The sequence below is a fragment of the Bubalus kerabau genome, chromosome 17, assembly GCF_029407905.1.
Source record: "Bubalus kerabau isolate K-KA32 ecotype Philippines breed swamp buffalo chromosome 17, PCC_UOA_SB_1v2, whole genome shotgun sequence".
Taxonomy (NCBI): Eukaryota; Metazoa; Chordata; class Mammalia; order Artiodactyla; family Bovidae; genus Bubalus; species Bubalus kerabau.
In genome coordinates this window covers 57,090,243-57,104,880 of record NC_073640.1, presented here as the reverse complement: position 1 = coordinate 57,104,880, position 14,638 = coordinate 57,090,243, and the positions used below count along the sequence as shown (strand labels likewise).

Below are 14,638 nucleotides of genomic sequence, written 5' to 3'. Positions count from 1 at the left end.
AATATGGCCTTTGGGGGGGCTCACCACAGATGGTGATCCCAAACCCCAGAGTCTTCCTTTGCTTGGGCTCGTCTAGAGCTGGATCCCTTCAGACCCCAGCAACTGAGACCCAGGCAGCAGCCCCGGCGTTGCCATGGTGACGCGGCCCAGCTGGGAGCAGGGGCGAGCCTGTGTGCGCAGGCGCAGGGCCGAGCAGACGCCTCCGCTCAGAACTGCAGAGACTGAAAGAAGGCCGCATGGCCAGACTTGGCCCCGGAGCCGCGAGGGGGACGCGCCTCTCCCTGCGGCTCTAGGTGCCGACCTCGCCCCTCTCCCCACCAACTGGCATGGGCGCCGCCGTGTCACTCCGCCTCGGTCAGGCACAAAGGGCAGAGCGGAGGGGCCGGTGGCATCCCTGGGTTTGCACGCAAACTCCCTGTGGGTGCTAGGACCCCCATGAGGAGGGGGTCTCGGGAAGGGCCGCCGGGTCAGCCGCCCGGGAGCAGCGGGAGCCGGAACCTGGTCACGTTCATCTGAACCTGAACTCCAGGCCCTGCGGCGCTGTTCCAGGGTGGCATTTGCCCAGGGCCCCGCAGCCCAAGTGCGCCTCGGGCTCCCTCCTGCTCCGCGATCAGCGCCAGAGGCGGCACCATGGCCACGGGCCCTCTGGGGGGACTGGTGCAGGGGGCTGGCCCTGGACGTGCACCGGGCCTCCCAGAGGACGTGGAGCCAGCGGCCATACAAGCGGTCCTGCAGCCGGTCTTCCTGCCCCAGGGCACGTTCGGGCTGAGGAACGCCAGGGCCAGGAGGGTCGAGAAGGCCAAAGCCACCGTGATGGAGTTTGTGGAGAACATTAAACACAGCGCCATCCCCGGCGAGATCCGGGCAGGGACGGCGTCTAGAGGATTCTGTGCAAGGAAAGTGCGGAGGACACGACGGTCCTGAGGCAGATGAGACTGTCGCTGCTGGGTGAACTCCCTTCCCCCCGAGGCGGCAGTGGCCAGAGTCTCTGGGGACAGGTCCACCCCTCCCGATTCGGAGACTCAGGCTTGGGGATCGGGGCCGACGGTCAGGGAGGCTGACTTCGCTCCTGGTGCAGCCAAAAATGCTAGAACATCCGGTCATCAAGATCGCAGAAACGGAACCAGAGGCAGCAGGTGGACCCAGACGGGCAAGAAGAGGGACTGTGGAGGGCGGCCATCCACATTGGGGAAGCGAGAGTCGGAAGACTCTTCTGAGGAGAGCCTGGGGCTTGTGATCCAGGAGATGGACCGGGAGGACCTAAGCGGGGATGAGGGTCATAGCACGCTGCAGGCCGCCGCGGAAGAGTTCCTTTGGTAGTGGGGCCTCCAGAGCCAAGGAGATGACGGGCAAAGTCCTCCGTGAGTTCTTGGTCCTGGCAACGGTGATGGACAAAGCCAAAAAAAGGAGAAGGAGAAAGATTCCCCCTTCGGGCGGGGGTCGACTTATCAGCCATACTGGCAGTGGGAGACGCGTCTGGTGAGGAGACCGTGGACAGCGACGCCTCCCAAAGCGAGTCCCAGGAAAACGGGGATCAAGAAAAAGAGAGGGTGAACAATCCTGAGTTTATGGCCCCTGTGGCTCATACAGACCCCTCTGCCCAGGACGAGGTGTTGAAAATGGCTTATGTGATGGAGTCGCTGGGCTGAAGGACAAGGAAGACAAGAGGTCTTGTCCGTCATGGCCGAGGAGACCTCCGGAACCGCGTGAAGGTGCAGGAGGCAGGCTTCCAGGTGGCCGCCGTCGTCCTGAGGAAGGCCAACGACAACACCTGCCGGAATGAATGTGTCTCCCCACCAAGACTGAGCCCCAGACCCCCTTCAAGGGCAAGAAGGCTCCCCGGGGCGCGCTGGGGAGCTGGGGGGAGGAGGAGGAAGATGGTGGGGTGGGCTCCTGGAGCTCGAGGCGCTCCGGGCGACCTAGGACGTGGCTGAGGTGATGGAGGAAGAAAAGGAAAAGGCCTGGGAGGGCGGGAGGTTGAAATTGTCCAAAGGCCACCTGGGGGAGGTCTTGGCACTGCAGGCGGCCCGCGGGAACTGGTAGTCCGAGGAGGCGTCGGAGGAGGCGGAGAGCGGAGGAGAGCGGAGTCCGAGTCCGAGGACCGGGCATCCAGGAAGCCCCTGGACCAAGGGAGCCCGCAAGGCTTGCAGGGCCCTGGGTTAGCAGGCAGCGTCAGCTCCCGCCCCTTCTGTATGTATCGTCACTCAGTCGTGTCCGACTCTTTGTGACCCCATGGACTGTAGCCTACGAGGCTCCTCCGTCCATGGGATTTTCCAGGCAAGAGTACTGGAGTGGGTTGCCATTTCCTTCTTCAGGGGATCTTCCCGACCCAGGGATTGAACACGGGTCTCCTGCATTGCAGGCGGACGCTTTACCCTCTAAGCCACGAGGGAAGCCCGCCCCTTCTGGGAACCTGCAAAACCCGAGAGGAGGGGAGCGGCGGCCGAGGCTGGAGGAGCGCCCTCCCGAGACGAAAACCCAGGAGACGGCGGGAAGCAGGAGCAGGATGGGGTGCGCGGGAGCCGGGACTCAGGCCGAGGCCTGCCCAGGGCTCAGTCGCCCGCGGGCTCCAAGTCGGCGCGTGGGAAGAAGACTGGTTGGGGCAGGAGGCTGCACCCCATGTGCCGCTAGGGACGCTCCGAGGGAGCGAGGCTGCAGCTGCCCGTGGGGTCCCAGCTCGGCGCTCCCTCCGCCCTCCCCGCCGCGGTGGCAGCTCTGGCCGAACCACGCATTCCGGCTCAGTTGTGCGCGCCGCCCACCGCTCGCTCTCTGGTCCTTTCAGTCCCTCCTTTGCAGGTGGCGCGGGCGATCCTGATGCAAGAAGAATGTAACGTGTAATGAGCGCCCTCGGAGGCAGCAGCCCCAGGTGACGCGACGGTCTCAGGGCCCACCCAGCCGGCTTGGTTTTGGGTCTCCCAGCTTAGCACAGGAGCGAGTGTGTCCGCGGACACCGGGCACCGAGAGAGGCCAGCAGTGCCGGGGCTTTCTTTCTTGTTTTCCGTGGAGCCCCGATCCCTTCCAGACTCATGTTTCTGGCCAGCATCTGTGAGCCTCTGTTCCTCATTCCAATCTGATGGGGGCTGGCCTGTGTGATGGAGGTTCCAGCCGGGCAAGGGGAGTGTCAGGGTGCAGCTGAGCCAGGAGGCTGAACCTCCTGCTGGGGGAGGAGAGGATTCCAGGCAGAGAAGCCTGAGAGGCAGGGGGGTGTGCTCCTGGGGGAGGGGAGAAAAGGTGGGGGAGGGGGAGGGAGGGGTGGTGACCAGGGCACCAGGAGCAGGGGAGGAGGGGAAGGGGGAGAGGGAAAGACACTGCCCATCTGAAGTGCAGCTGGAACAAACGCACCAGCTTCTCAGCGCCAAGGCCTCCTGCTGGTGTCCACAGGCTGAATCTGATACTCGACCTGCAGTGTTTTCAAACAATGGGACTTCTTAGCAACACTTTCAATTTGGGACAATTCACATACGGTGTGTTGGCTTTTCTCTGCAGTACCAAGCAGTGCACCTCCCACAGGTCTGTGGCTCCCCCTAGATGTCCCACCAGCTCTCCCCTACCCACCTCCCGTGGGGTGGCAGTCCCCTGGGCGCTGGAGGGAAGGGGTGAGGCGGGCGGATGCCCGGTGGAAGCGCCCTCAGGAGGCAGAACATCCCGTGCAAAAGCCCCAAGCCACTGTGGAGACTGGGGTTTATTCATGTGTAACCCTTGAGGGTTCGGGTGCCAGGATTCCCTGCTGGGCATAGAGGAGACCATGTCTCCAAACAGGCCACCTCCCTTCACAGGGTTGGCCGTCTAATTACATTCCACGTGACTGGAGTTGTGAACTCTGCTGAGGTCCCTGGGGTCGGAGCCTGCAGACATGCCAGCAGCGTGTCCCCTTCCTAGTCCTGGGACCCCTAGGAGGAAGCTGTCCCGCCCCTCGGTCGGCTCAAAAGGAGAGAGGGGCGTCCTGAGACTCTCGGGAATGTCATCTGGTCCTGGAACGGCCCGGAGGGAGAAGCCAGAAACCCGTAAGTCTTTCCCGCTGTTAAGTTCTCTAGGGCCCGGAGCCCACGAGGCCCCACCTTCCTCATTGCAGGCTCCGCCCCGCTGACAACTAGGCCTGCGGAGGAAGCGTCAACCCAGGCGAGCGCTGTCGTGGCTTGTTTATCCACTAGGAGGCGCCCTAAGACCAATAGCTTAAATCACGAGCACAATGACCGTTCTTGGGGTCCACCGCCTTGAAGTTCCGCCTGTTTTCTCAACGTCAGGCAGCCCAAAACCGACTTTCCAGTAAAGCTGCAAAGTAAGGTCCTGAGACCAACTGCATCCACATCTCCTGGGAACTTCTTAGCAATGCATATTCTCAGGCCCACCCCAGACCTACAGAATGATGTCTAAGAAGTCCAGGCCAGGACTGCAGCCTGTCGGGAGGACCCAGCTGGGCTTTAGCACTACCTCCAAGAATTTCCCTTTATCCGGCCTCTATGGAGGCCAGGGGATGGTTATTTGCTGTCTCTTTTCCCCCTGGGTTAGGGGGAAAACAGACAATACAGAGAGAAGTCCCCCAGCTCCCAGGGTGTGTAGCAACCCGATTATAAGCTCACTAATGGGCTGCCGTCTATGGGGTCGTACAGTCGGACACCACTGAAGCGACTTAGCAGCAGCAGCAACTTGATACACTGTTCACTACCACACCACAATTCAGTTCTTTGGCCTGTTCCTATTGCAATGATTTTTTCCCAATGTATCCAGTGACCAAGCTGCCCCAGATTCTTGGGCCACACAGCCTGCTCTAGCAATTCACAGCTCTGATGTGAAGGGCCCCTGAACCCGCACTTTGGACATGTTTCCCAAATTATTCTTCTGTACGTGGAAACCAAGAAGGGATGAAGCATGTAAACTGTAGGACCTGGACCCACCAAGCCTGCAGAACCCAGATGTGTGGGAATGGCAGGAAAAGTGATTAAACACAGGTAGGCATCACGGACGGTGGGATTAAAGGGGACACAAGGCTGTGACAAAATCACCCCGGAGCATTTTTCAGTTGCCAAGCCAGAGCCAAGAAATAAGTTGGTAAATATTTTTATTTGCATGTTGACCTGCACCCTCTTTTCCAGTTCCAGGAGGCAGTGAGTGAAAGTGTACGGGCAAAAGGGGGAAGAAAAAGGGGAAGAGGAAGGGATTTCTCCTTTGCCTCACTCCCTTTTCCAGGCTGAGCACCTCGAGTTGCATTTGAGGAGGTTAAAATCATAGGGGATGCAACTCCATTGTATGGGTTTCTTTCATTACATTCCTTGGGTTACTATAAAGAGTCTGTATTTTTTTTTTTTTTAAATCAATGCATAGGGAATTCCCCGGCAGTCCAGTGGTTAGGACTCAGCACTTTCACCACTGGGGAGACCTGGGTTCAATCCCTGGTCAGGAAACTAAGATCCCACAAGCCATGTGGGGAAAAAGAAAGAAAAAAAAAAAAAAATCAATGCATAGAAAATACAATTTTAATAAGAAAGGGGCATTCGGTAGAGATGTGAGAGGCACTGCCAGGCCCTCAGTCTACCTCCGTTTTCAAGTGTGGAGAGTTAGAGACATGCCGTGAGTGACCCACACTGTGAAAGGTGCTGAGGTCCTCCGCGGCCCCCCTGCCCTCACCTCACAGCTGGTCCTCTTGCTCTCCATGCTCTGCCTCTGCTCTGGCCTCAGCCCGCAGGACCCTGAGGCTCCTGGCCTCGCCTGCCCTGGGGACTCTCTTGGGTAGCGTGGGCAATCGGGGAGTGTGCCAAAAGGCTCTCCGGCGCTTCCGAAACCATGAAAAGCGTCCGGGGGTCTGGAACCTCACTGTTTTGACCGGTTTCCGGGTCCGAGTTCCTGCAGTGGCCCCTGTGGCCCTTCTGGCAGCTGAGGATTCAGCCTCCTGGACAGCCGGGGTCTCTGCCCTCTGATTACAGGCAGCTTCTGCCCTCTGGACCAATCCAGCTTCTTCTCCATCAGGTACTGCCTCTGCTCCCTGGACAACCGGGGCCTCTGGCCTCAGATCCTCTGCAGCTTCTGCCCTCGGGTCAGCCGGGGCCTCTGCCCTCTGATTGTCTGGGGCCTCTGCCCCTTGGACAGGTATGGCCTCTGCTCCCTGGACAGCCAGGGCATCTGCTCTCTGATTATCCACAGCCTCTGCCTCCTGGACAGCTATGGGCCCTGCTCTCTGATTATCTACAGCCTCCCCGCTCTGGTTACCTACAGCCTCCACCCTCTGATTACCTACAGCCTCCACCCTCTGATTATCTATGGCCTCCCTCCTCTGCTCATCTGCAGCCTCTCCCCCCTGAGCTCTGGATGCTGTTTCCTCCCTCCTGCGACGTCTGAAGGAAGCCCAGTTAATCTGGGGCCTCCATCGCCTTGGGGGGGTCTCAGGCACCGGCCCATCTCGTGCATTTCCCACGTTACACCCCCGGCTGGCGCTGCCTGGCACCGATGCGCTGTCCCTCTCCACCCTGGTAGAGGCCTGCCTGGCCTCGCCCACCCCGGGGCTGGACTTCGGTGCCCAGCCCTTCACCCTCCGCTTCAGCTTCCCCCAGGACACCTGGCTGACACACTCCCGCCACCTGTCTGCTTTGGACTGCTGGGGCCCCGGGCTGTCGTCAAACATGGGCACGGGCAGGTTCACCCGGCGGCGGGGAGGAGGCGCGCTGGGTTTCTTCTCCCCTCGCCGGAGGAAGGCCTCCACCAGTTCCTCATCATCCTCGCTCTCCAGGTCGCTCCCGAGGAACTTGCTGCCCAGGTAACTGACGGGCATTTTGCGCACCTTCCTGCCACGGCCGGCGCCTTTGCGGCCCTTGTCAGCCTTGTTCCTGGAGGTCTCGAAATCGCTGAACTCGCTGTCACTGGCGTTACTGCTGTCATAAGTGCCCACGACCAGCCGGGGGGGTGGGGTCACCATCTGCTGGACTCTCCTCCTCACTCGGGGCTCCTTAGACTTTCTGGGGGGCTGGGGTGGATGCGGGGTGCTCTTCTCGATGATGCGGGCCACGTCCTCCAGGGTGCGGCCCTCTTCTTCCAGAAACTGGATCAGCCGTTCCCGAAATTCCGCCTCCTTGGTGGCCGGCTTGGAGATGACCCTCCAGACGCCTCCGGCCAGCCGGACCTCGCGGGGGATGAGCAGATAGTCCACGTCTTCCCCAATCTGTAGCATCCCCACCGTGGAGTCCTCCTCCCGGCGGAACACCTTGCCGATTTTCTTAAAGGTCCCCACGGGCTTCAAAGCTTCGACGAGAACGTCCAGATCCACGTCTTTGCAGACGTCCGGGACGCTCCAAAGGATGAGGCAGTCGGGGGACGGGAGGAAGCCCCAGGGGAACCAGCCCCCCACATGGCTTTTCTCGAGCGTCTTTAAGATCTCCAGGGTGAAATCTGGGCTGGGGGCAATGAGCCCAAACTACTCGTAGCCTCGAGTCTTGGGCGGGGAGAGAGGAGTAGGTTGCTCTCCCCGCAGCGCTGCCCAGAGTCTCACCTCCCACTTTTCTCTGCAACAAGTCGGGTCTCGATCCGCTCCCCGCGAAGTATTAGTGGGAATCAATTCCCAGGATGCTTACGTGAGCCGGCGTGAGGTCAGTTCTGAGGCTCCCAGCCCACTGCAAGCTGCAGACGTGGTGTCCCGGCTCCAACTGCGGGCGCACGGGCCGTCCGGTGGTTCTTCCTGTTCCACAGATGCGCCTGGAACTTGAGAGGACTTCGCAGACAAAGACGGCTCAGCCTTGGCTATTCAATATGGCCGAGGCGCTCGGAGGCCGCGGCGCAGCTCCCCAGGAGGGTCTCCCACTCCTAGGCAGGCTGCCACCTCAGGCCAGGCTGACCTTGCCGCTTCTCCCGCCTCCCAGCCGAGGAGCGCGCGCGCGGGCAGGAAGTTCCTCCTCGCCGGTCCCCAGGATGGGGCCCACCTTCCCCCTTCTCATCTTACACTCCGGGACTCGGGAAGACTGACAGGGGGGCTGTCCACTCCCTTCGGGACGCCCTCATTTCCCCTCCCCCACAGGGGTGTGGCCGCGCCCCGGGCCTCTGTGAGGCCCCGTCTTCCTAGCCGATCGCCCCGCGCCGAAGCGAAGCCCACGTCAGCAGCTTTCCCCAGGAAAGGCGGCCGTTCCCAAACCTGCCATCCCAAACGTGCGGGTTCCAGCCAAGCCCGGAAGGTGGGCGTGCAAATGGGGCAGTCCCTCTGAAACCCGTTGGCACTGTGTGTTACTATTTTAAAATCACGTGCCTTTTGGTATCAGCACTTCCTACCTATAGACCCAGACAGGTGGGTAGAGAACTTGGTACCAGCTCCAGGATGGAGCTTGGCACACAGTAGGTGCTCTAGAATACTTCTGAGTGAATGAATGAATGGTTGGATGGGATCACAGGCTTCACTGGACAAGAGACTGAGCAAACTCCCGGAGATAGTGAAGGACAGGGAAGCCTGGCTGTGCTGCATGCAGTCCATGGGGTCGCAAAGAGTTGAACACGACTTAGCCACCAAAAAGGAACCTGATCATCAGTAGAAACTCTGTTCTTTCAGTAAAATATTAGGCAGCTATGAAAAAAAAAAAAAAGTAACTGAGGATGCTGCTGCTGCTGCTAAGTTGCTTCAGTCGTGTCCGACCCTGTGCGACCCCATAGATGGCAGCCCACCAGGCTCCCCCGTCCCTGGGATTCTCCAGGCAAGAACACTGGAGTGGGTTGCCATTTCATTCTCCAATGCATGAAAGTGAAAAGTGAAAGTGAAGTTGCTCAGTCGTGTCCGACTCCTAGCGACCCCATGGACTGCAGCCCACCAGGCCCCTGCGTCCATGGGATTTTCCAGGCAAGAGTACTGGAGTGGTAGCTATGTATTAATACTAGACATCACTCTATTAATACAAATTAACTCATGAAATCTTCACCAAAGCATTATGAGACAGTTAATAGGATGCTCATTCCCATTTTATAGCTGAGGAAATAAAATCACTTGCTCAAGGCCACATGAGCAAGAAAGATGGGAACCTGGATTTGAATCTGAAATAGTCTGACGTGTGAGAGAGGGTGTGTGTGTGTGGGCATGTTCACATGCATAGGCCAAATGGCATAGACGGGAGCACGTTCTCTTTGGATGTATGACTGAGTGAGTGAAAGTCACTCAGTCGTGTCCGACTCTACAGTCCCTGGAATTCTCCAGGCCAGAATCCTGGAGTGGGTAGCCATTCCCTTCTGCAGGGGATCTTCCAAACCCAGGGATTGAACCCAGGTCTCCCATATTGCAGGCGGATTCTTTACCAGCTTAGCCACGAGGGACGCCCAAGAATATTGGAGTGGGTAGCCTATCCCTTCTCCTGCGGATCTTCCCGAGCCAGGAATTGAATCAGAGTCTCCTGCATTGCATGCGGATTCTTTACCAATTGAGCTATCAGGGAAGCTTTGGATGTATAAATGTTGCCAACAGTGGCTGTGTATGGGGAGGGGGACGGGGGACCCCAGAAGTGGCAGACGTGTACTTTTCACTCTATATTCTGTTAGATGGCGTAGACTTTTTTTTTAGCAATCGAAAATGTTCATTAAAATAAGCTACAAAATCCGACGCCTAATCTGCGAGGTCATTCTCACGTGGAAGGCTTGACTTCTCAGAGTTGGATTCTTCCGAGATCAGACGAGATCGGGCGCCTTCAGGCCGATACGGCAGGAGACTCAGAGTTGGATTCTTAAACCTCAACCAGAGGTGTCCTAGAGATTTTTAGTTTCCAGCTTCCACAAAACAGCTTCTTTGGGAAGCCGATTTGGGGAATAAAGTCTAGGGAAGTAATAAGCTGAGAAGTAATAAGCTGTGGCTCAGTGGTTAAAACTCTGTTTCCAATGCCAGGGGCACAAGTTCGATCCTTGGCTGGGGAAGTTCCATGTGCCCTGCAGGTCAGCCAAAATAAATAGTTACACTTTTGAGGATTTCAAGTTTTTTTTTGTTTTGTTTTGTTTTTTTTTAAGTTAAATTAAATAGAAGGTCCTCAGATGTGGCCACAGACCTATGGGGTCAGAATCCCTGGGACTTGGGGACCAGGATTTGCAAAGCTTTCCAGGTAACTTTGAGGCCCACAAAGCCCTATCACACGTGCCTCCTCACCGTTCGTTCAAAAAACAGGCTCACTGCCACCTCAGGGCTTTGCACAAGCTGTTCCCCAAGTCCAGAGAGTTGTGTTTTCCCCTCCTCTTGGCAATCTCCCTCTGCTCAAAGGTCATCATTTTACAGAAGTCATACTGCACTGCCCTCCCCGTCAAACTATTGAGTGACCTCTACCCGCTTCTAGCCCAAGAATCCTTAACCTGTTCTGTGCCATGGACCCTTTTCAAGATACTGTTTCAGTGCGTAGGATTGCGACCATGAGATTACAAAGGAGAATGATTATAACGAAATAGAAGTGTTAAAGAAAAATCCCAGCAACAACAAAATCTGTACTCTAACCACGTTAACATAAGATAAAAATGAACACGTGTAATTTTGTTTAAGTCACCACGTGTGATTTTATTTCACTCTTGAAGGAAGCACGCAGATGTTTAGGGAAAGTGGGAAGGGAGCGAAAAGAAAGGGAAGGGAGAGAGGGAAAGAAGGAAGAAAAATGCTTGGGGCGGGGGGCGGGGACGGTTAAGGTCTCAGCGAGGCTTTTGCACAGGTATTGGCTCATTCCGGTTGTTTTTGTTTTTGCAGAGCCGAGTCGTTAGGCTTCGCTGGATTTTCTCCTCCTCCTCCTCACAAACTCCATCCCAGTAGCCGCCGGGCTCAGCCCCCGCCGGGCCTCCCTTTTGCACAATTTCTCCCCTCGCCGCCCAGCGGTCTCCATGACAACGAGGTGCGCTCCTCCACTCCGGTCGGCTCTAAGGAGGTGGGCGGAGGGTGGCGCGGGGCAGTCCCCCTTCTCAGCTTATTTCTTCCGTAGACTTTATTCCCCAAATCGGCTTCCCAGAGAAGCTGTTTTGTGGAAGCTGGAAACTAAAAATCTCTAGGACACCTCTGGTTGAGGTTTAAGAATCCAACTCTGAGAAGTCAAGCCTTCCACGTGAGAATGACCTCGCAGATTAGGCGTCGGATTTTGTAACCGGTAAAAATCGTGTGTGTGGTGGGGGAAGGGGTGGAGGATTATCCTAGAAATAAAACCCTCAAATGTTCAACATTCTTACAAAAATTGCCAACCCCTGAGCCTCCCGCTGTTGGGCCTTCATCTCTGGCAGGCGAGATTCTTCAGCCGCCCCAGAAAAAAAATGATAATTATAGCTCCCACTTGTATTCTTGTTTAAAAGAAATGAAAAAAATCCAAAGAGGATGGAGGAAGAAAACAAAACATGGCTCAGATTTCTCTACCCAGCTATACTTGGTTGCCACTTAAAAAAAACAATAATAAAAGCGACACATTTAAGAAAATGCTGAAGTTATAGAAAGGTGTAAAATGAAAAATGTCTCCCTCTCCCAGCCCCAAGCCTCCAGTCTCTCTCCACAAAGTAACCAGAGTTAAATGCCTCTGTACTTTTCCAGAAAAAAAAAAAAAAAAACAACTTCTTTCATGGGTAGAATTTATTTACCCCATGAGGATTTTTAATATCATGAATTATTTTCATCACATCACTTACTTCCTCCTGGTATCTTCTTATTCATTTATTTATTGTCTCACCCTATGAAAATACTGGGGATTCCCTGGTAACTCAGCTGGTAAAGAATCCACCTGCAATGCAGGAGACCCCAGTTTGATTCCTCAGTCGGGAAGATCCGCTGGAGAAGGGATAGGCTACCTACTCCAATATTCTTGGGCCTCCCTGGTGACTCACATGGTAAAGAATCCACCTGCAAAGCAGGAGACCCAGTTTTGTTCCCTGTGTTGGGAAGACCCCCTGGAGAAGGGAACGGCTACCCACTCCAGTATTCTGAGAGAATTGTCAGTATTCTGGAGAATTCCATGGACTGTATGGACCGTGGGGTCACAAAGAGTCGGACATGGCTGAGTGACTTTCACTTTCACATGAGAATACTAGCCCCATGAGAGCAGGGATGCTTGTCTGCTTTGTTCAGTGCTGAATTCACAGAATCCAGAACAGTCCTGATGGGAGCTCGAAATATTTATTGAATGATTGAGTGAGGGGATTGGGCTGGACCTAGTGCTATAAAACTTGCTTTTTTCACTTAATAGCATGTCTTGAACTCTTTACATATCAAGCAGATCAATCTCAATTTTTCTCAACAGCTTTCCCCTTTGTGTAAGCCTTCAAGCCTGGAATGTAACAATACTGATAATAATTCATTTTTTTCAAGCACCTATTTTGCCCCCGACCCTGTGTATTTTATCTTTGAATGCTGCAACCGCTCCGGAACAGGTATTATTCCCATTTTCTAGAGGAGGAAAACTGAGGCTAAAGGCAGTCACACAGCCAGGAAGTGGCAGAGCTTTGAATTACTCAGGTTTCTGAGGTTCTAGCCTCGTACTATTTTATTATTATTTGCCACACTGGGTCTTCATTGCAGTGTGCAGGCTTTCTTCTCTTGTTGTGGCCCACAGGCTTCTTGGCGCATGGGCTCTCTAGTTGTGGAGGGCAGGCTTAGTTGCCCGGCAGCATGTAGAATCTTAGTTCCCTGACCAGGGATCCAACCAGCGTCACCCGCATTGCAAGGTGGATTCTTAACCACTACACCACCAGGAAGTCCCCTGCCCTACACTCTTTTAAGCTCCTTTATTTGGCCTGTTGCCTGTGGAGGGTTGGGGGTGGGAGCAAGGTTGACAGGCAATCTCTGAAGACTTCTCTCCCAGGTGACATATGTAACCTTGGCACAGTCACTCTGTTCAGTTCAGTCACTCAGTTGTGTCTGACTCTTTGCGACCCCATGGACTGCAGCCCTGTCCATCACCAACTCCCAGAGCTTGCTCAAACTCATGTCCATTGAGTCAGTGATGCCACCCAACCATCTCATCCTCTGTCATCCCCTTCTCCTCCCACCTTCAATCTTTCTCAGCATCAGGGTCTTTTCCAATGAGTCAGTTCTTTGCATCAGGTGGCCAAAGTATTGTAGTCTCAGCTTCAGCATCAGTCTTTCCAATGAATATTCAGGACTGATTTCCTTTAGGATGGACTGGTTGGATCTCCTTGCTGTCCAAGGGACTCTTGCCACAGTTCCCATGGGAACACAGTCCAAGGGACTCTTGGCACAGTCACTAGATTTGTCCTAAATGCACGTAAATAAGATCCCTGTCTAGAGTGAATAGGATATAAATTATCCACACTTTTGAACCAGATACCACTGGGTTAACTGACAGCACATAGTAGGTCCTCAACAAACACAGCAGGAAGTAGCCTTGTGATCCACACTCTACCCACATAATTGGGTCACTCCCACCTCCCACCCTCCCTAATCCCAAATCTAAAGGCTTTTGGTGAGTACAGAAGCAAAGTTGGCTTTTAGAGCAACCATATATTTAAAGAAAGATTCATTCATTCATGTGGTGTATTTCTCTAAAGTAGTGATTCTCAAATCGCTGGGGCGAGTTTTAGAAATCCCAGTTTCCTGAGTCTAACCTATTGGATCAGAAGGTCTTGAGGTGGGGGGTCGGGTACTGCATTAAAAAATCTCTCCAGGGATTTCCCTGGTGGTCCAGTGGCTAAGACTTTGCATTCCCAATGCAGGGGACCCGTGTTTGATCTCTGGTTAGGGAACTAGATCCCACATGCTGCAACTAAGACCCGTCACAGTCAAATCAATAATATATATATATATATATATATATATATTTAAAATGTCTATTTTTTAAAGTCTTCCCAAATGACTCTGATAGAGGTGATGGCTGGTGGGGCTGGGCAGAGGTAGGAGAGAAACTGAATGTCCCCATAGGAACTTGACCGACTGGAAGTACCACAGTACCAGCAAAAAGCCAGATTGGAAATTAGGGTTTGTCCAATGTTAGCAATGGAGACAAGCCCTTTAGAGTGGTGGAGGTGGGGAGGCCTCTCAGGTTGAAAAATATCTACCCAAAGATTTTACACCCTAATCCCTGCAATTTGAAAATGTTGCTTTGTTTGGAAAAAAGGTCTTTGCAGATGTCAGTAAAGATTTGAGATGAGATTGCCATGGATTATCTGGGTGGACCCTAACTGCCATCTGGAATGTCCTTATAAGAGAGAAGCAGGACTTCCCTAGAGGTTCAGAGGTTAAGAATCTGCCTGCCAGTGCAGGGGACATGGGTTCGATCCCAGGAAGATTCCACTTGCCACGGGGCAACTAAGCCCATGCATCACGATTCCTGAGCCCATGTACTACATACAGCTACTGAAGCCTGCACACCTACAGGCCATGCTCGGAAACAAGAGAAGCCATTGAAACGAGAAGCCTGAACACCGCAACTGGAGAGTAGCCCCTACTCGCTGCAGCTAGAGAAAGCCTGCGCACAGCAATGAAGACCTAGCACAGCCAAAAAAAGAAGAGGCAAAGGAAGATGATACAGACATAGAAAAGAGGTACAGAATCAGAGGAGACGATGTGAAGATGGAGGCAGAGACCAGAGTGATGGGGCCCCAGCCCAGGAACACCTAGAGTCACCAGAAGCTGGAAGAAGTAAGGAAGCCTCCTTCATAGAGTGTCTGGAGAGCGCACAGCTTTGCAGACACCTTGATTTTGGACTTCTGGCTGGCAGGACTG

General features: G+C 54.6%; 2 protein-coding genes and 1 long non-coding RNA gene across 3 annotated transcripts; 2 read left to right on the top strand and 1 right to left on the bottom strand.

Annotated features, from left to right (window-relative positions):
• Positions 1–292: 292 nt before the first annotated feature.
• PNMA8B (PNMA family member 8B) lies at positions 293–2,811 on the top strand. Its single transcript, XM_055551179.1, is given in 8 exon segments — positions 293–856; positions 859–965; positions 967–1,359; positions 1,361–1,428; positions 1,430–1,793; positions 1,796–1,882; positions 1,885–2,039; positions 2,391–2,811. Coding segments are annotated over 8 exon segments (1,641 nt in total). The 5' UTR covers positions 293–630; the 3' UTR covers positions 2,632–2,811.
• Positions 2,812–4,690: 1,879 nt separating this feature from the next.
• On the bottom strand, positions 4,691–7,956 carry CCDC8 (coiled-coil domain containing 8). The gene has a single exon (XM_055552814.1). It carries the CDS (start codon positions 7,157–7,159, stop codon positions 5,627–5,629), a length of 1,533 nt encoding a protein of 510 aa, XP_055408789.1. The 5' UTR covers positions 7,160–7,956; the 3' UTR covers positions 4,691–5,626.
• Positions 7,957–10,642: 2,686 nt separating this feature from the next.
• LOC129631659 (uncharacterized) lies at positions 10,643–14,638 on the top strand. Its single transcript, XR_008704145.1, has 3 exons — positions 10,643–11,063; positions 12,198–12,327; positions 14,031–14,638. It is a non-coding gene; the product is annotated as an uncharacterized LOC129631659 (long non-coding RNA).

Bases quoted from the DNA above. Each gene is read 5' to 3' on its own strand.
- CCDC8 (XM_055552814.1), bottom strand. From the start codon at position 7,159: ATGCTACAGATTGGGGAAGACGTGGACTATCTGCTCATCCCCCGCGAG.